At 53.2% G+C, this 19,941-nt stretch overlaps 1 protein-coding gene across 1 annotated transcript in view; it reads right to left on the reverse strand.

Annotated features, from left to right (window-relative positions):
• Positions 1-19,941, reverse strand: part of LOC147105448 (soluble guanylate cyclase 88E-like) — a 197,569-nt gene that overhangs the window by 104,553 nt on the left and 73,075 nt on the right. Inside the window, exon 4 of the mRNA XM_086010904.1 lies at positions 4,131-4,277. Coding sequence (XP_085867030.1) covers positions 4,131-4,277 — 147 coding nt within the window. The remainder of the gene's footprint in view (positions 1-4,130; positions 4,278-19,941) is intronic.

Below are 19,941 nucleotides of genomic sequence, written 5' to 3' on the forward strand. Positions count from 1 at the left end.
CAGACCCAGTCACACCCGGTCTACTGGGATCAGACCCAGTCACACCCAGTCTACTGAGATCAGACCCAGTCACACCTGGTCTACTGGGATCAGACCCAGTCACACCATGTCTACTGGGATCAGACCCAGTCACACCCTCTCTACTGGGATCAGACCCAGTCACACCCAATCTACTGGGATCAGACCCAGTCACACCCTGTCTACAGGGATCAGACCCAGTCACACCCTGCCTACTGGGATCAGACCCAGTCACACCCTCTCTACTGGGATCAGACCCAGTCACACCCTGTCTACTCAGATCAGACCCAATCACACCCGGTCTACTGGGATCAGACCCAGTCACACCCGGTCTACTGGGATCAAACCCAGTCACACCTGGTCTACTGGGATCAGATGCAGTCACACCACCTACTAGGATCAGACCCAGTCACACCCTGTCTACTGGGATAAGGCCCAGTCACACCCGGTCTACTGGGATCATACCCAGTCACACCCGGTCTACTGGGATCAGACCCAGTCACACCCGGTCTACTGGGATCAGACCCAGTCATACCTGGTCTACTGAGATCAGACCCTGTTACACTCGGTCTACTGGGATCGGATCCAGCCACACCCTGTCTGCTGGGATAACACCCAGTCACACCATCTACTGGGATCAGATGCAATCATAGCAAGTCTACTGAAATCAGACCCAGTCACACTCGGTCTACTGCTGGGGGAGGGAATCCCGATAACAAAAGGCTGGTCGGTTTAATATCAGTTGTGGGAAGTTACTAGAATCTGTTATTAGGGAGAAAGAGACTGAGCACTTTAACAAATATCAGCTGGTCAGAGAGCCAGCATGGATTTGGAATAAGTAAGTCACAACTAACAAACCTAGTTGAATGTTTTGAGGAGGTAACTAACGTGCTAGATAAGGGAATGTCTAGCGATGTTATTTATATGGACATCCAGAAGGCATTTGACAAAGTTCCACATAAGAGACTGTTAACAAAAATGAGAGCACATGGAATTGGCAGCAACCTTTTGACATGGGTAGGACATTAGTTAGGAGGTAGGCGACAGAGAGTGGGGATAATGGGTACGTACTCTAATTGGCAGGATGTGACTAGTGGTGTTCTCCAGGGATCTGTACTGGGGCCTCAGCATTTCACTATATTTATAAATGACTTGGATGAAGGAATAGAGAGCCTTTTATCCAAGTTTACTGATGACACTGAGTTAGGTGGCATGGGAAATAGTGTGGATGGGAGCAGAAAGTTGCAAAGGGTCTTTGGTAGATTCAGTGAGTGGGCAAACTGTGGCAGATGGAGTTCACTGAGGAAGTGCGAGGTATCAAAGGATGTGGAGCAAAAGCGGGTAAATGGAGTTGAGGTTCAGATCAGCCATGAGCTAATTGAATGGTGGAACAGGCTCGAGGGGCTGAATGACCTCCTGTTCCTGTGTTCCAAACTGGCTAAAGGAGCCGAGGGGAGATGAGGAGCATTCTTTATGCAGTGAGTTGTGACGATCTGGAATGTGCTGCCTGAAAGTGCGGTGGAAACAGATTCAGCAGTAACTTTCAAAAGGGAATTGGATAAATACTTGAAGGAGTAAAATTTGTGGGGAAAGAGCACGGGGAATGGGAAGAATTGGATCGCTCTTTCAAAGAGCCGCATGATGGGCCGAATGGCCTATTTCTGTGCTGTCTGCTTCAATGATTCTATTGTAAAGGAAATAGCCATATTCCAAGAGATACACCATCCTATGAACGGAATTTTGACTTTATTAAAACATGAAAACTGGGTTTAAAAATCTAAAAGCCTCAACGACACAGGCTGCAAACAGGACACAGGCTTTTGAGATAAGATCAGTTGTTAACACAAGCTGTAAACACCATACAAGCTTTTGAAATGGGAATGGGTTATTGACAATAAAACAATGGCCCTATTGAAGCAAACCATTGGAGTTTCCAGAAAGTCTGCAGTTTGGGAGAAAAACAATACCATTGCCCAGTTTAAAGTGTTATAAACTAACACTCCGGGAAACAGAAACTTAATACATTAAACAACCATATGCCTTCATAGTATCACATCAAATGAAACAAGCAGACATGACGCCTGCGGTATAACCATTGAGATAGCTAGAAAACAACTAAATACTCGGTTGAAGTGTTTTCAATTTACATGTTGTAAAATATACAAACTGAAGACTTTGTAGATATGAAATCAAAAGATGCACCAAGCAATCACATTGTGTTTGTGTTGAACTTGGAACACATAGGAGTCACGATGTCTGCTTCCAAACAGCTCGGTGATTTTAGAATTGAATGGAAGCCCTTCAATAAAAATGGCATCAAATAGATACATAAGTTATAACTGTTTTTTATGATACGTTTTGAACACCTAAACAGCAGACAGAAGTCTGCAAGCTAACAGTTGAATTGGCAGTAAGTATAGAAAAAAGTCAACAGGAAGATGACTAGAGATAATTAGCTTACATCAGCAGAAAACTTCAAAGGATAAATCATGAAAAAAAGGTATAAAAATAGAGCTTTTCAGATGGAAAGTCGGAAGTCGCTGGAAAGGGCAAGCGATTCACAACTTCAGAGCCAGGCTCTGTAAGTTTTTAATTTTTTGAGTCTTGGGGATCAAAAAGATACTCTTATTTGATTTTGGTGGATATTCTGGATTATAAATAATAAGAAATGTAAAAATGTAACGAAGTTAAGATTTGAGAATAAGGATCTCTGAGGATAAGAAATGTAAGCTATTTGTTTTTGAACTGTTAATGTTGCGACTGAAATCACCAGCTGTTAACTACATGTCGGTTCTTTAATAAATCTATATATTTTTTAAATTGTCTCAAATAGTATTTCTGTATCAAACTCGCAAACTCAATCTCTGTACACTCTTTGCTGAGGAGTTCTAGATTCTGGGGGAGTATTCCGGACCCTCATAATATCCGGAAGGTTACACTCTAGCTAAACTTATTAAAAGTGCTATCTGGAGGACGCTAACATCTTCAGGTTGTTCCTTTCCTTTAAGGAGAGATAGCCCGGACCTTTAGACCCAATTAAGCATCTTATAGAATTCGGCTATCTCTAACTTTAGTTGAAATCACAGAAATCACAGAAACCCCACAGTGCAGATAAAGGCCATTTCGGCCCATCGAGCCTGCACCGACACATATCCCACCCGATCCCCGTAACCCCTACACCAACACATATCCCACCCTATCCCCGTAACCCCACATATTTAATCCCCCTAACACTAAGGGTCAATTTATCATAGCCAATCAACCTAACCCGCACATCTTTGGACTGTGGGAGGAAACCGGAGCACCCGGAGGAAACCCACGCAAGCACGGGGAGAATGTGCAAACTCCACACAGACAGTCGCCCAAGGCTGGATTCGAACCCGGGTCCCTGGTGCTGTGAGGCAACAGTGCTAACCGCTATGCCACCGTGTCTGCCCTGGTGAATGTCTGGGCAATACGCCTGATCTGAGGTAGCCCAAAAAGGGCTAGGACTGTAATTACCCCATCACTATTAAAAGGCCAACAGCATTAGGGGCAGTGAGTGCGAGAGTGAAGGAGAGATGCTCATTTATACAGAACATTATTAGCCCCCAGTTCGAGACTGCGAGACATTTGGGCGCCCCTTTGTAGAAAGGACATTAAACCCATAGCGAGCGCACAGTGTAGATTCACAGGATAATGCCAGGAATATGAAACTGTAGATCTGAGGAGAGACTCAAGATATTGGGACTGTCTCCACTGGAGCAGAGAAGGTTAAGAAGAGATTTTAACAGGTTTGTAAAACGATGAAGGGTTTTGATAGTGAATAGGGACAGAATATTTCCTCTGGTTAGGGAGTAAGTGCTGAGGGGTCATCGATTTAAAACTGTCACTGAGCGAGTGAGGAGAGAGGTTTGGAGAAATATCTTTACACAGAGGACTGTTGGAGCCTGCAATGCTTTACCACAGGGAATGGTTCAGGGAGACCATCGCATCTTTTGAAGGAAGTTAGTTTTGGGTTGCTCTAGCAAAGTGCTGGCACAGAGCTGACATGCTGAATGGCCTCCTGTGCTGTGGCTAGATACTGCAATGTGTTGATTGCCACGCAACGTTCCCCTTTCATTAGCACCAACCTTGAAGACCTGGTGCTTCTCACTCAGGGTATCGAACAGAGTGTACATTGTGTTCAGCATAGACACCACTTGCATCGGAGTAATGTGACTGCAAATCCGAGTAAAGCCGACCACATCACTGAACAGGATGGTGACATCTGGGAATACCTGAATAAGAACATGAATCACATTCAGGAACCGCGTGTAAGACAGCCCTACGCCACTCTCTCCATCTCTCCCCGTCTCAATCGCCGCTCCTCTCCCTCTCTTTGTCCCCTCTCTCTGTCCCACTGTCGCTCTGTCTCTCAATCTCTCTGCCTCTGTCTCTCTCAATCTGCCACTGGTGTGGGGTACAGGGGAGAGTGTTATTTTTTAATTGAATAATAAATATTGTGGCTACAAGAGTAGGTCAGAGGCTGGGTATTAGAAACACAGAAAAATAGGAGCAGGAGTCGGCCATTCGGCCCTTCGAGCCTGCTCCACCATTCAATATGATCATGGCTGATCCTCTGTCTCAATACCATATTCCTGCTCTCTCCCCATACCCCTTGATGCCTTTTGTGTCTAGAAATCTATCTATCTCCTTCTTAAATACATTCAGTGACTTGGCCTCCACGGCCTTCTGTGGTAGAGAATTCCACAGGTTCACCATCCTGAGTGAAGAAATTTCTCCTCATCTCAGTCCTAAATGTCCTATCCCGTATCCTGAGACTGTGACCCCTCGTTCTAGACCCCCCAGCCAGGGGAAACATCCTCCCTGCACCCAGTCTGTCCAGCCGTGTCAGAATTTTATACCTTTCAATGAGATCCCCTCTCATTCTTCTAAACTCTAGTGAATACAGGCCTAGTCGACCCAATCTCTCCTCATGCGACAGTCCTGCCATCCCAGGAATCAGTCTGGTGAACCTTTACTGCACTCCCTCTATGGCAAGTATATCCTTTCTTAGGTAAGGAGACCAAAACTGTACACAGTACTCCAGGTGTGGTCTCACCAAGGCCCTGTACAACTGTAGTAAGACATCCTTGCTCCTGTACTCAAATCCTCTTGCAATGAAGGCCAACATACCATTTGCATTCCTAACTGCTTGCTGCACCTGCATGTTTGCTTTCAGTGACTGGTGTACAAGGACACCCAGGTCCCTTTGTACATCAGCATTTCCCAATCTATCACCATTTAAATAATACTCGACCTTTCTGTTTTTCCTACCAAAGTGGATAACTTCACATTTATCCACGTTATACTGTATCTGCCATGTATTTGCCCACTCACTCAACTTGTCTAAATCGCCTTGAAGCCTCTTTGCATCCTCCTCACAACTCACAATCCCACCTAGTTTCGTGTCGTCAGCAAACTTGGAAATATTACATTTGGTTCCCTCATCCAAATCATTGATATATATTGTGAATAGCTGGGGCCCAAGCACTGGTCCCTGATGTATCCCACTAGTCACCGCCTGCCACCCCGAAAAAGACCCATTTATTCCTGTCTGTTAACCAACTTTCAATCCATGCCAGTATATTACCCCCAATCCCATCTGCCACGTGTCCGCCTGTTAAGTATGTGTATTGTATTGAACAATTAACACAAAGACTTAAACGTATAACTCAAACAGGTCTTTACTGGTTGGAGGTAGGGACTACACATAGGTCTTTACTTCATGCCCACAGGCGGGAACTGAGGGGGATCAGTACCCACAGTACTATTTATACCCCTATGGCCAGGAGTGGTACTGCGTATCACTACGCCCAACAAGTAGTGCAGTCCTGTCCATAGGTTCAAAGTAGCACACATATTACATACACAACATTCCTCCCTTCCTAGCTTTACAGTCATCTCCCCATTTAACATAACGTAATAACATATATACATATATAACTTCAGGTTTACATAACAGAATAACATAGATACATAGATAACTTCATGTCAAAACAGATCACAGATTCAGTCTCTGCGGAAAACAGTTCACAGATTCAATCTCTGTGGTGTAGTCGGTTCATGTTGCTGGAGTGACTCATTCACTAGTCCTTCCATGGATTTAACAGTTTGAACTTCCGAACTGAATTGGCTCCGTTCGGAGGGACCACGTGTGTGATCTGGTAGAGGTGATAATGGTTCAGATGGGTCATCTTCTGTTTTTACTTTTCCTTTTCTGCTTCTTGGAGACTCTCTGGGCTCCATTGTCAGCTGCCACAGCTGCCAGCTGCATGCGCAGTTCCTCCTTCTCTTCCTCCTGTTTCCGTCGTAGAGCCAGCTTCTCCCGATGTTCCGTAGACTTTTGGTGCTCCTCCATGATTTCTGCACTTTGGGAGTCGAAGTTACAAGCTGGGCAGGACAGGACATCGTAATATTCGGTGTCGTCCTGAGCTAGACCAGTGAGAGGGTCATCTATTTCCTCCATACCCAGCTGGACGTTAGCCAGCTCTTGTTCCAAATCCAGACATCTTTCCTGAAGAGACTTCTTCATGTGTACCTCTGCATCCAGCTTTTTCTGGGCTTTCAGCAAGTCGTTTACTAGTGACCTCATTTGTGATTTTAATACTTCAACTTCCTTTGGAGATTGATTGATCGGACTATGCAATCCCTCTACCGGAGCAGCTGTTTCAGCGGTCTGTTGTTCTACGTTGACGTGAGTCAGCGTACTTTTGGCATCCAATGGCTGCTCTGTTGCAGTCATCTCAGTCTGTGTTGCCACCTCAGCTCTTCCAATAACCTTTGAGAGCTCCGAACCCCTTTCGTTTGAATATTGAAGTTCATGTTCAAGTTTTTCCCATTTCAGAGTCCTGTCCTTCAGCATATGCAGGAGTTGGCTGACCGTTAACTCCTCTGACATCAGACGTTTTGTGTGCTCCTGCTCCATTTTCTCCATCAGCTGCTTCTGTTGTCTTTCCAGATTCTCCAACTCTATATCAAAGAACTCTTTCGTTGCATTCAACTCTTGCTCAAAACGGCGAAGCATTTGTTCTAATTGCTGTTGTAGTTTGAAATGGAGTTGAGTTCGAGCCCGGTGTCCCTCAGAAATGGGCACATCAGTAGACTTGCCAGACTCAGAATCCACAGTTAAACTATGTTGTTGTTGCTCAGTGGAATTCTGTGCTGAAACTTTGTCTTTTGCACCTGAGTTGGGCTTACCATCATCCGTTCCAGAGTCTGGGCCGACTATCTTCACCGAGTTCTCACTCGTTATTGTTTGTAGGAAATGCCAGTCCATATTCATTTTCCTAATCCACTCCCGTCCTAGTAGTGGAGGACCTCCTTCAGATATCACATATAAGTCCATTATTTGACTGTCTTTGCCCTTGTGGACCACTGCAACCTCTATTTTCCCGATGGGGTACACTCTTTGCCCCGTGTATGTTTTCAATCTAATCCCCGTATCCTGTAGGGGAATATGTTGGAATAACTTCCCGTAATCTTTCTTATTTATGACCGTCAATGCCGATCCAGTGTCCAATTCCAGTTTTACTTGGACTCCTTCTATCTGAAGAGTGACCCAAATTGTCTGGAGGTCTGCACCCTTACCAGCGTTGAGTACTCTTAAGCTAGCCAGTTCATTACAGCTAGCGTCTGAATCGGACTCCTGTTCGGCCACCTTGTGTACCTTTGCGTATTTTCCTTGCGGTGACTTCTTGTTGCTGGTCTTCTTCGCTGACCTGCATACTCTAGCTATATGTCCAAGCCTACCACAAGCTCTACATTCTTGGTTTTTAAACCAACACTGGTTCTGATCATGCGTTGTCTTTCCACAACGATAACATTTGCCAGAACTCACACCCAATTTGTGTGCACTGAGCTCCGGTGACCGTAGCTGCATTACTGCCGTGCCTCTCGCTGCGGCTTCGTGTGCTGCTGCCATAGTGACCGCCTTCTCAAGCGTCAGCTCATTCTCCTCGAGCAGTCGCTTTTGTGTATCCTGTTTAAATAAACCACACACAAATTTGTCTCGAAGTGCCTCTGTCAGTCCCGTTCCAAACTGACAATATTTCGCTAATTTACGCAATTCCAGCAAATATTCAGCATTGCTTTCATGCTGTAGCTGCCTTCTGTCATAAAATTTAAATCGTTCCGCTAGCATCAGCGGCGTGGGGTTTAGATGATCTTTCAGGACAGTAACAATCTCATCGAACGTCTTATCCGCCGGTTCATCTGGTGATAACAGGTGTTTCAATTGCCCGTATGTCTTCGCACCCATTAAATTTAATAATGTTAGTGCTTTATCAGCCTCACGAATTTTATTGGCCTTACAATAATTTTTAACTCGTTCAACATATATGGCCCAATCTTCGATGTCACTATCAAAGTTACTAATATTCCCGTGTTTAGGCATTGTAGTACTTTATCAGATTTGCAATTTCTCAGATTTTTTTTTTACTGTTATCCAAGATGGCGGCTTCCCGCTCTTGCCGTCGTCCTCCGCCCACAAAATGGCGGTTTTCCCGCTTCTGCCTTCTTCCCCAGCGGTTTTCCCGCGAAAAATGGCGGCTTTCCCGCGCTTCTCGCTCTCCCCGCCCACTTCAATGGCGGTTTTCCCGCGCTTCTCGTCGCTGACTTTCAGCCCGACTGCGGCTCTTATCTCCTGTGCGATCGCTGGTGCGCCACCCGCCCGAAACGGTTCTCAGCCCTTATCACCGGTGCGATCGCTGGCCCGCTAAGCGCCTCCCGCTTGAAGCGGCTCCCGGCCTCTGGCTCACCCGCTCAGCGGCTCTTGCTCGCTCCCTCCCGGGCTCTGGCTTACCCGCTCGCGCCCTCAGTGTCTGCCGACGCTGCGCCTTCCAGCCCGAGTGCGGCCCTTATCAGGGATTTCGATCGATTGCCCTTCTACCTCCGACTTCCCCCAGCCCTGTCTTTGCAGCCAACGCTGCTTGGCTTACCCACCACCGAGGTTGAAAAAGCTGCAGGATGTCTTCTGTCCTCCCGTTTTCAGTCGTTGATGGAGGCTTCAGGGTCCTAATGCCTGTCGCTTCCAGTCGCTGGAAGCTGTCAGGATTTCTGCTGCCCTTCAGTTTTCAGTGGGGTGTTGAGGATTGGAACCTCTCTTCAACGTCCTGTCTTTGGACGAAGCCGCTGTGGAATAACTGCCGCAGGGTTCGAACCGACTCGTCGCCAGTGTTAAGTATGTGTATTGTATTGAACAATTAACACAAAGACTTAAACGTATAACTCAAACAGGTCTTTACTGGTTGGAGGTAGGGACTACACATAGGTCTTTACTTCATGCCCACAGGCGGGAACTGAGGGGGATCAGTACCCACAGTACTATTTATACCCCTATGGCCAGGAGTGGTACTGCGTATCACTATGCCCAACAAGTAGTGCAGTCCTGTCCATAGGTTCAAAGTAGCACACATATTACATACACAACACCGCCCATTCCAGTCTGTCGATGTCTTCCTGAAGTCTATCACTATCCTCCTCACTGTTCACTATACTTCAAAGTTTTGTGTCATCTGCAAATTTTGAAATTGTGCCCTGTACACCCACGTCCAAGTCATATATCAAGAAAAGCAGTGGTCCTGGTACCGACCCCTGGGGAACACCACTGTATAGCTTCCTCCAGTCCGAAAAACAACCGTGCACCACTACTCTCTGTTTCCTGTCACTTAGACAATTCCCTATCCATGCTGCCACTGTCCCTTTTATTCCACGGGTTTCAACTTTGCTGGTAAGCCTATTATGTGGCACTTTGTCGAACGCCTTTTGGAAATCCATGTACACCACGTCAACCACATTGTCCTCATCATCCCTCTCGAGTACCTCATCAAAAAACTCGATCAAGTCAGTTAATCCACACTTGTCCAAGTGACTGTTAATTTTGTCCCGAATTATTGTTTCTAAAAGCTTCCCCACTACCGAGGTCAAACTGACTGGCCTGTTGTTGCTGGGTTTATCTTTACACCCTTTTTTAAACAAGATTATGCGGCGGAGCCACTAAGGGACTCCGATCAATTGTATATAGAGTCATAGAGTCATAGAGTTTTACAGCACAGAAAGAGGCCCTTCGGCCCATCGTGTCTGCGCCGCCCATCCATCCCTGTCCAGTCTAATCCCATTTTCCAGCATTTGGTCCATAGCCTTGTATGCAATGGCATTCCAAGTGCTCATCCAAATGCTTCTTGAATGTTGTGAGGGTTCCTGCCTCTACCACCCTTTTGGGCATTGAGTTCCACATTCCAACCACCCTCTGGGTGAAAAAGTTCCTCCTCAAATCCCCTCTAAATCTCCTGCCCCTTACCCTGAATCTATGCCCCCTTGTTATTGACCCCCCTACTAAGGGGAAAAGTTCCTCTTTGTCTACCCTATCTATGCCGCTCATCATTTTGTATACCTCAATCAGGTCCCCCCTCAGCCTTCTTTGCTCCAAGGAAAACAACCCCAGCCTGTTTAGTCTTTCTTCATAGCTGAGGCGCTCCATCCCAGGTAACATCCTGGTGAATCTTCTCTGCACCCTCTCCAAAGCAATCACATCCTTCCTATAGTGAGGCGACCAGAACTGCACACAGTACTCCAGCTGTGGCCTCACCAGCGTTTTGTACAGCTCCATCATAACCTCCCTGCTCTTATATTCTATGCCTCGGCAAATGAAGGCAAGTATCCCATATGCCTTTTTAACCACCTTATCTACCTGTTCCGCTGCCTTCAGGGATCTATGTACATGTACACCAAGGTCCCTCTGACCCTCTGTACTTCCTAGGGTCCTACCACTCATTGTGTATTCCCTTGCCTTATTTGTCCGTCCAAAATGCATCACCTCGCACTTTTCAGGGTTAAATTCCATTTGCCACTTTTCCGCCCATCTGACCAACCCGTTTATATCGTCCTGTAGCCTAAGGCTTTCCTCCTCGCAATTGACCACCCCACCAATTTTCGTGTCATCTGCGAACTTGCTGATCATACCTTTTACATTCTCATCCAAATCATTTATGTAGATCACAAACAACAAGGGACCCAGCACCGATCCCTGAGGTACCCCACTGGACACAGGCTTCCAGTCACAAAAGCAACCTTCGACCATCACCCTCTGCCTCCTGCCACTCAGCCAGTTTAGGATCCAACGCGCCAAGGCACCCTGGATCCCATGGGCTCTTACCTTCTTGACCAGTCTCCTATGCGGGACTTTGTCAAAGGCTTTACTGAAGTCCATGTAAACCACATCCACAGCATTTCCCTCATCCACCCCCCTAGTCACCCCCTCGAAAAATTCAATCAGATTTGTCAGACATGATTTACCCTTGACAAAGCCATGCTGACTATCCCCGATTAATCCTTGCCTCTCCAAGTGGAGACTAATTTTGTCCCTCAGAATTTTTTCCAATAATTTCCCTACCACAGATGTTAGGCTCACTGGCCTGTAATTCCCTGGTTTATCCCTGCTACCCTTCTTGTATAATGGTACTACATTAGCTGTTCTCCAGTCCTCTGGTACATCCCCTGTGGCCAGAGAGGTTCTGAAAATTTGTGTCAGAGCCCCTGCAATCTCCTCCTTTGCCTCCCACAGCAGCCTGGGATACATCTCGTCCGGGCCTGGGGATTTATCCACTTTTTGGCCTGCTAAAACCGCTAGCACCTCCTCCCTCTCGATGCTAATATGTTCAAGTATGTCACAGTCCCCTTGCCCGATTTCTATGTCTGCATCGTCTTTCTCCATAGTGAACACAGATGCAAAAAATTCATTTAAAACCCCGCCTACATCATCTGGCTCTACACACAGATTGCCACTTTGGTCCCTAATGGGCCCTACCCTTTCCCTGGTTATCCTCTTGCCCTTAATATACTTATAAAACATCTTAGGATTTTCCTTTATTTTGCTCGCCAGTGTTATTTCATGGCCCCTCCTCGCCCTCCTAATTTCTTTTTTAAGTACGCCCCTGCACTTTTTATACTCCTCTAGGGCTTCTTCCGTCTTTAGTCTTTAGTAACTGCCAAAAGCCCCCCTTTTATTTCTAATGCATTTTTGTATATCCCTTGTCATCCAAGGTTCCCTTTGCTTGTTGGTCCCACCCTTGACCTTTACAGGAACATGTTGGCGCTGTACTCTCTCTATTTCCCTTCTGAAAGTCTCCCACTGTTTTGATGTGGATTTTCCTATAAGTAGCTGCTCCCAGTCCACTTTGGCCAGATCCTGCCTTATCATATTAAAATCGGCCTTCCCCCAATTTAGAACCCTTATTTCCGGGCCGTCTTTGTCTTTTTCCATGACCACCTTAAATCTCACCGAATTATGGTCACTGTCGCCAAAATGCTCTCCTACTGATACTTCCACCACTTGCCCGGCTACATTCCCCAGAATTAGGTCCAGTACCGCCCCCTCTCTTGTAGGACTTTCTACATGTTGGCTCAAAAAGCTCTCCTGGATGCACTTTAAGAATTCTGCACCCTCTAAGCCTTTCACACTCTGACTATCCCAATTTATATTGGGGAAGTTGAAATCCCCCACTATTATTACCCTATTATTTTCGCACTTCTCTGAGATTTGCCTACATATCTGTTCCTCTATCTCCCCCTGACTGTTTGGGGGCCTTTAGTACACTCCCAGCAAAGTGCTTGCCCCCTTTTTGTTTTTAAGTTCTACCCATATGACCTCATTAGAGGAACCCGCTAATATATCGTCCCTCCTTACAGCAGTAATTGACTCCTTAATTAATATTGCAACACCCCCCTCCCCTTTTACACCCCCCTCTGTCTCGCCTGAAGATTCTATACCCCGGAATATTGAGCTGCTAGTCCTGACCCTCCCTCAACCATGTCTCCGTGATAGCAACAATATCGTACTCCCATGTGTTCAACAACAACTTCAGTTCATCCACCTTATTTGCAAGACTCCTTGCATTAAAATAAATGCCTTCCAGCCCTGCCATATTCCCTTTTGCCTTTACATATTTGCTCTGCCTTCCCAGCTGACTTGTTTTTTCCTCTGTATTTGGCTGTAAATCACCCCCTACTATAGCTCCACTCTGTACCCCATCCCCCTGCCAAGTTAGTTTAAACCCCCCCCAGCAGTGCTAGCAAACCTCCCCGCAAGGATATTGGTTCCCCTCTGGTTCAGGTGTAAACCGTCCGACTTGTACAAGTCCTACCTTTCCCAGAAGCAGACCCAGTGATCCAGGAAACTAAAGCCCTCCCCCCTGCACCATCCCTTTAGCCACGCATTCATCTGTTCTATCTTTCCCTTTAATAATATGTTGGCTACAGCCTGAGTCTGTATCTTTGTTTTCACTGTTTACATGTACAGAGCGCGATCACTTTAATAGCGCGGGTAAACGCGATGACGTCACGCCGTTCATCACGTGATCCCCCATCGGCGGGAAAAACGTGATGACGTCAGCCACAGGACCGCCCAAGCAGTCCTCGTGGAGCTTCCGAACTGACTAGACCTATATTCGATGTTCTCCTGTAGTTATCCGTTAAACTCTGTTAGTTTTCATTAAACCTCATTTATTTGATCGCCTGAGTGGACCTCAGTCTTTTGATAGGAACTAGACATTCCTACAATTGTAACATTTGCAATTCTCCAGTCCTCTGGCACCACCCCTGTATCTATGGAGGATTGGAAGATTATGGCCAGTACCTCCGCGATTTCCACCTTTACTTCCCTCATCATCCTAGGATGCATCCCTTCTGGTTCTGGTGATTTATCTACTTTAAGTACTGCCAGCCTTTCTAGTACCTCCTCTTTATCAATTTTTATCCCATCCAGTGTCTCCACTACCTCCTCCTTCACTATGTCTATGGCAGCATCTTCCTCCTTGGTAAAGACAGATGCAAAGTACTCGTTTAGTACCTCAGCCATTCCCTCTGCCTCCATGTGTAGGTCTCCTTTTTGGTCCCTAATCGGCCCCACCCCTCCTCTTACTACCTGTTTATTATTTATACACCGATAGAAGACTTTTGGATTCCCTTTATGTTGGCTGCTAAACTATTCTCCTACACTCTCTTTGCCCCTCTTATTTTCTTTTTCACTTCCCCTCTGAACTTTCTATATTCAGCCCGGTTCTCACTTGTATTCTCAACCTGACATCTGTTATACATGCTCTTTTTCTGTTTCATCGAAATCTATCTCTTTCATCATCCAGGGAGCTCTGGCTTTGGTTGCCCTATCTTTCCGCCTAGTGGGAAAGTACCTCGACTGTACCCGAACCATCTCCTCTTTAAAGGCAGCCCAATGTTCGATCATAGTTCTGTCTGCCAATCTTGGATTCTAGTTTACCAGGGCCAGATCCGTTCTCAACCCACTGAAATTGGCCTTCCTCCACTGAAGTATTTTTACTCTAGATTGCTCCGTCCTTTTCCATAGCTAATCTATGCCCACTGTTCCCTAAATTGTCAGCTATTGGCACTTGACACACGTTATTCCACAGAACCAGATACAGCAAAGCCTCTGTCCTCGTTGGGCCGGAAATGTGCTGATCAAGGGTGTGGGAGAGAGCGAGGGCTCCGGGTGTGGGAGAGAGCGAGGGCTCCGGGTGTGGGAGAGCACGAGGGCTCCGGGTACTGGGGTACGGGGGACAGTGTCGGGGTATGGGGCAGTGTCGGGGTACCGGGGGCAGTGTCGGGGTACCGGGGGACAGTGTCGGGGTACGGGGGACAGTGTCGGGGTACCGGGGGGCAGTGTCGGGGTACCGGGGGGTAGTGTCGGGGTACCGGGGGGCAGTGTCGGGGTACGGGGACAGTGTCGGGGTACGGGGGACAGTGTCGGGGTACGGGGGGACAGTGTCGGGGTACGGGGGGGACAGTGTCGGGGTACGGGGGACAGTGGCGGGGTACGGGGGGACAGTGTCGGGGTATGGGGGGACAGTGTCGGGGTACGGGGGGACAGTGTCGGGGTACGGGGTGGCAGTGTCGGGGTACGGGGGGCAGTGTCGGGGTACGGGGGGCAGTGTCGGGGTACGGGGGGCAGTGTCGGGGTACTGGGGCAGTGTCGGGGTACGGGGGGACAGTGTCGGGGTACGGGGGGACAGTGTCGGGGTATGGGGGACAGTGTCGGGGTACTGGGGCAGTGTCGGGGTAGGGGGCAGTGTCGGGGTATGGGGGGGCAGTGTCGGGGTACGGGGGGGCAGTGTCGGGGTACGGGGGGGCAGTGTCGGGGTACGGGGGGCAGTGTCGGGGTACGGGGGGACAGTGTCGGGGTACGGGGTGGCAGTGTCGGGGTACGGGGGCAGTGTCGGGGTACGGGGGGACAGTGTCGGGGTATGGGGGACAGTGTCGGGGTACGGGGGGACAGTGCCGGGGTACGGGGGACAGTGTCGGGGTATGGGGGACAGTGTCGGGGTACGGGGGACAGTGTCGGGGTACGGGGGGACAGTGTCGGGGTATGGGGGACAGTGTCGGGGTACGGGGGGACAGTGTCGGGGTACGGGGGACAGTGTCGGGGTACGGGGGGACAGTGTCGGGGTACGGGGTGGCAGTGTCGGGGTACGGGGGCAGTGTCGGGGTACGGGGGGCAGTGTCGGGGTACGGGGGGCAGTGTCGGGGTACTGGGGCAGTGTCGGGGTAGGGGGCAGTGTCGGGGTATGGGGGGGCAGTGTCGGGGTACGGGGGGCAGTGTCGGGGTACGGGGGGCAGTGTCGGGGTACGGGGGGACAGTGTCGGGGTACGGGGGCACAGTGTCGGGGTACGGGGGCACAGTGTCGGGGCACGGGGGCACAGTGTCGGGGTACGGGGGGGACAGTGTCGGGGTACGGGGGCAGTGTCGGGGTACGGGGGCAGTGTCGGGGTACGGGGGCAGTGTCGGGGTACGGGGGCGGTGTCAGGGTACGGGGAGGGTGTCGGGTACGGGGGGGACTGTTGGGGTACGGGGGGGGGAGTGTCGGGATACGGGGGGAGTGTCGGGATATGGGGGGGTGTCGTGGTACGGCGGGGAGTGTCGGGGTACGGGGGGAAGTGTCGGGGTACGGGGGAAGTGTCGGGGTATGGGGGGAAGTGTCGGGGTAAGGGGGGACGTGTCGGGGTACGGGGGGACGTGTCGGGGTACGGGGGGACGTGTCGGGGTACTGGGGGACGTGTCGGGGTACGGGGGGACGTGTCGGGGTACGGGGGGACGTGTCGGGGTACGGGGGGAGTATCGGGGTACGGGGGGAGTATCGGGGTACGCGGGGGAGTATCGGGGGTGCGTCGGGATGCGGGGGGGAGTATCGGGGTACGGGGGGAGTATCGGGGTACGGGGGGAGTATCGGGGTACGGGGGGAGTATCGGGGTACGGGGGGAGTATCGGGGGGAGCGTCGGGTTGCGGGGGGAGCTTCGGGGTACGGTGGGGTCGGGGTATGGTTGCAGTGTCGGGGTACAGGGGCAGTGTCGGGGTACGGGGGGCAGTGTCGGGGTGCGGGGGGGCAGTGTCGGGGTGCGGGGAAACAGTGTCGGGGTGCGGGGGGGCAGTGTCGGGGTGCGGGGGAACAGTGTCGGGGTGCGGGGGAACAGTGTCGGGGTGCGGGGGAACAGTGTCGGGGTGCGGGGGACAGTGTCGGGGTGCGGGGGACAGTGTCGGGGTGCGGGGGACAGTGTCGGGGAGCGGGGGACAGTGTCGGGGTGCGGGGGACAGTGTCGGGGTGCGGGGGACAGTGTCGGGGTGCGGGGGGACAGTGTCGGGGTGCGGGGGAACAGTGTCGGGGTGCGGGGGACAGTGTCGGGGTGCGGGGGACAGTGTCGGGGTGCGGGGGACAGTGTCGGGGTGCGGGGGACAGTGTCGGGGTGCGGGGGACAGTGTCGGGGTGCGGGGGACAGTGTCGGGGTGCGGGGGACAGTGTCGGGGTGCGGGGGAACAGTGTCGGGGTGCGGGGGACAGTGTCGGGGTGCGGGGGACAGTGTCGGGGTGCGGGGGACAGTGTCGGGGTGCGGGGGACAGTGTCGGGGTGCGGGGGACAGTGTCGGGGTGCGGGGGACAGTGTCGGGGTGCGGGGGACAGTGTCGGGGTGAGGGGGGACAGTGTCGGGGTGAGGGGGGACAGTGTCGGGGTGCGGGGGACAGTGTCGGGGTGAGGGGGACAGTGTCGGGGTAGGGGGGACAGTGTCGGGGTAGGGGGGACAGTGTCGGGGTACGGGGGCGGTGTGGGGGTACGGGGGCAGTGTCGGTGTACCGGGGGGTAGTGTCGGGGTATGGGGGGCAGTGTCGGGGTACGGGGACAGTGTTGGGGTATGGGGGGACAGTGTCGGGGTACGGGGGGACAGTGTCGGGGTACGGGGGGACAGTGTCGGGGTACGGGGGGACAGTGTCGGGGTACGGGGGGGCAGTGTCGGGGTACGGGGGGGGCAGTGTCGGGTACGGGGGGACAGTGTCGGGGTACGGGGGGACAGTGTCGGGGTACGGGGGGCAGTGTCGGGTACGGGGGGACAGTGTCGGGGTACGGGGGGACAGTGTCGGGGTACGGGGGGACAGTGTCGGGTACGGGGGGACAGTGTCGGGGTACGGGGGGACAGTGTCGGGGTACGGGGGGGACAGTGTCGGGGTACGGGGGACAGTGGCGGGGTACGGGGGACAGTGTCGGGGTACGGGGGGACAGTGTCGGGGTACGGGGTGGCAGTGTCGGGGTACGGGGGCACAGTGTCGGGGTACAGGTGCACAGTGTCGGGGTACGGGGGGGACAGTGTCGGGGTACGGAGGCAGTGTCGGGGTACGGGGGCAGTGTCGGGGTACGGGGGCAGTGTCGGGGTACGGGGGCAGTGTCGGGGTACGGGGGCGGTGTCGGGGTACGGGGGCGGTGTCGGGGTACGGGGAGGGTGTCGGGTACGGGGGGACTGTTGGGGTACGGGGGGAGTGTCGGGATACGGGGGGAGTGTCGGGATACGGGGGGAGTATCGGGGGGAGCGTCGGGATGCGGGGGGAGTATCGGGGTACGGGGGGAGTATCGGGGTACGGGGGGTGTGTCGGGGTATGGGGGGAAGTGTCGGGGTACGGGGGAAGTGTCGGGGTACGGGGGGAAGTGTCGGGGTACGGGGGTACGTGTCGGGGTACGGGGGGACGTGTCGGGGTACTGGGGGACGTGTCGGGGTACGGGGGGACGTGTCGGGGTACGGGGGGAGTATCGGGGTACGGGGGGAGTATCGGGGTACGGGGGGAGTATCGGGGGGAGCGTCGGGATGCGGGGGGAGTATCGGGGTACGGGGGGAGTATCGGGGTACGGGGGGAGTATCGGTGTACGGGGGGAGTATCGGGGGGAGCGTCGGGTTGCGGGGGGAGCTTCGGGGTACGGTGGGGTCGGGGTATGGTTGCAGTGTCGGGGTACAGGGGCAGTGTCGGGGTACGGGGGGCAGTGTCGGGGTGCGGGGGGGCTGTGTCGGGGTGCGGGGAAGCAGTGTCGGGGTGCGGGGGGGCAGTGTCGGGGTGCGGGGGAACAGTGTCGGGGTGCGGGGGAAAAGTGTCGGGGTGCGGGGGAACAGTGTCGGGGTGCGGGGGAACAGTGTCGGGGTGCGGGGGAAAAGTGTCGGGGTGCGGGGGAACAGTGTCGGGGTGCGGGGGAACAGTGTCGGGGTGCGGGGGAACAGTGTCGGGGTGCGGGGGACAGTGTCGGGGTGCGGGGGACAGTGTCGGGGTGCGGGGGACAGTGTCGGGGTGCGGGGGAACAGTGTCGGGGTGCGGGTGACAGTGTCGGGGTGCGGGGGACAGTGTCGGGGTGCGGGGGACAGTGTCGGGGTGCGGGGGACAGTGTCGGGGTGCGGGGGACAGTGTCGGGGTGCGGGGGACAGTGTCGGGGTGCGGGGGACAGTGTCGGGGTGCGGGGGACAGTGTCGGGGTGCGGGGGACAGTGTCGGGGTGCGGGGGACAGTGTCGTGGTGCGGGGGACAGTGTCGGGTTGCGGGGGACAGTGTCGGGGTAGGGGGAGAGTGTCAGGGTGCGGGGGACAGTGTCGGGTTGCGGGGGACAGTGTCGGGGTAGGGGGAGAGTGTCGGGGTAGGGGGACAGTGTCGGGGTGCGGGGGACAGTGTCGGGGTGCGGGGGACAGTGTCGGGGTGCGGGGGACAGTGTCGGGGTGCGGGGGACAGTGTCGGGGTGCGGGGGACAGTGTCGGGGTGCGGGGAACAGTGTCGGGGTGCGGGGAACAGTGTCGAGGTGAGGGGGGACAGTGTCGGGGTGAGGGGGGACAGTGTCGGGGTGCGGGGGACAGTGTCGGGTTGCGGGGGACAGTGTCGGGGTAGGGGGAGAGTGTCGGGGTAGGGGGACAGTGTCGGGGTGCGGGGGACAGTGTCGGGGTGCGGGGGCGGAGTCGGGGTACGGGGGCGGAGTCGGGGTACGGGGGTGGAGTCGGGGTACGGGGGCGGTGTCGGGGTACGGGGAGGGTGTCGGGTACGGGGGGACTGTTGGGGTACGGGGGGGGAGTGTCGGGATACGGGGGGAGTGTCGGGATACGGGGGGAGTATCGGGGGGAGCGTCGGGATGCGGGGGGAGTATCGGGGTACGGGGGGAGTATCGGGGTACGGGGGGAGTGTCGGGGTATGGGGGGAAGTGTCAGGGTACGGGGGAAGTGTCGGGGTACGGGGGGAAGTGTCGGGGTACGGGGGTACGTGTCGGGGTACGGGGGGACGTGTCGGGGTACTGGGGGACGTGTCGGGGTACGGGGGGACGTGTCGGGGTATGGGGGGAGTATCGGGGTACGGGGGGAGTATCGGGGTACGGGGGGAGTATCGGGGGGAGCGTCGGGATGCGGGGGGAGTATCGGGGTACGGGGGGAGCATCGGGGTACGGGGGGAGTATCGGGGTACGGGGGGAGTATCGGGGGGAGCGTCGGGTTGCGGGGGGAGCTTCGGGGTACGGTGGGGTCGGGGTATGGTTGCAGTGTCGGGGTACAGGGGCAGTGTCGGGGTACGGGGGGCAGTGTCGGGGTGCGGGGGTGCTGTGTCGGGGTGCGG

Source organism: Somniosus microcephalus, chromosome 17 (assembly GCF_052327205.1).
Source record: "Somniosus microcephalus isolate GS21.2 chromosome 17, FLI_Smic_1.0, whole genome shotgun sequence".
NCBI classification, from domain to species: Eukaryota; Metazoa; Chordata; class Chondrichthyes; order Squaliformes; family Somniosidae; genus Somniosus; species Somniosus microcephalus.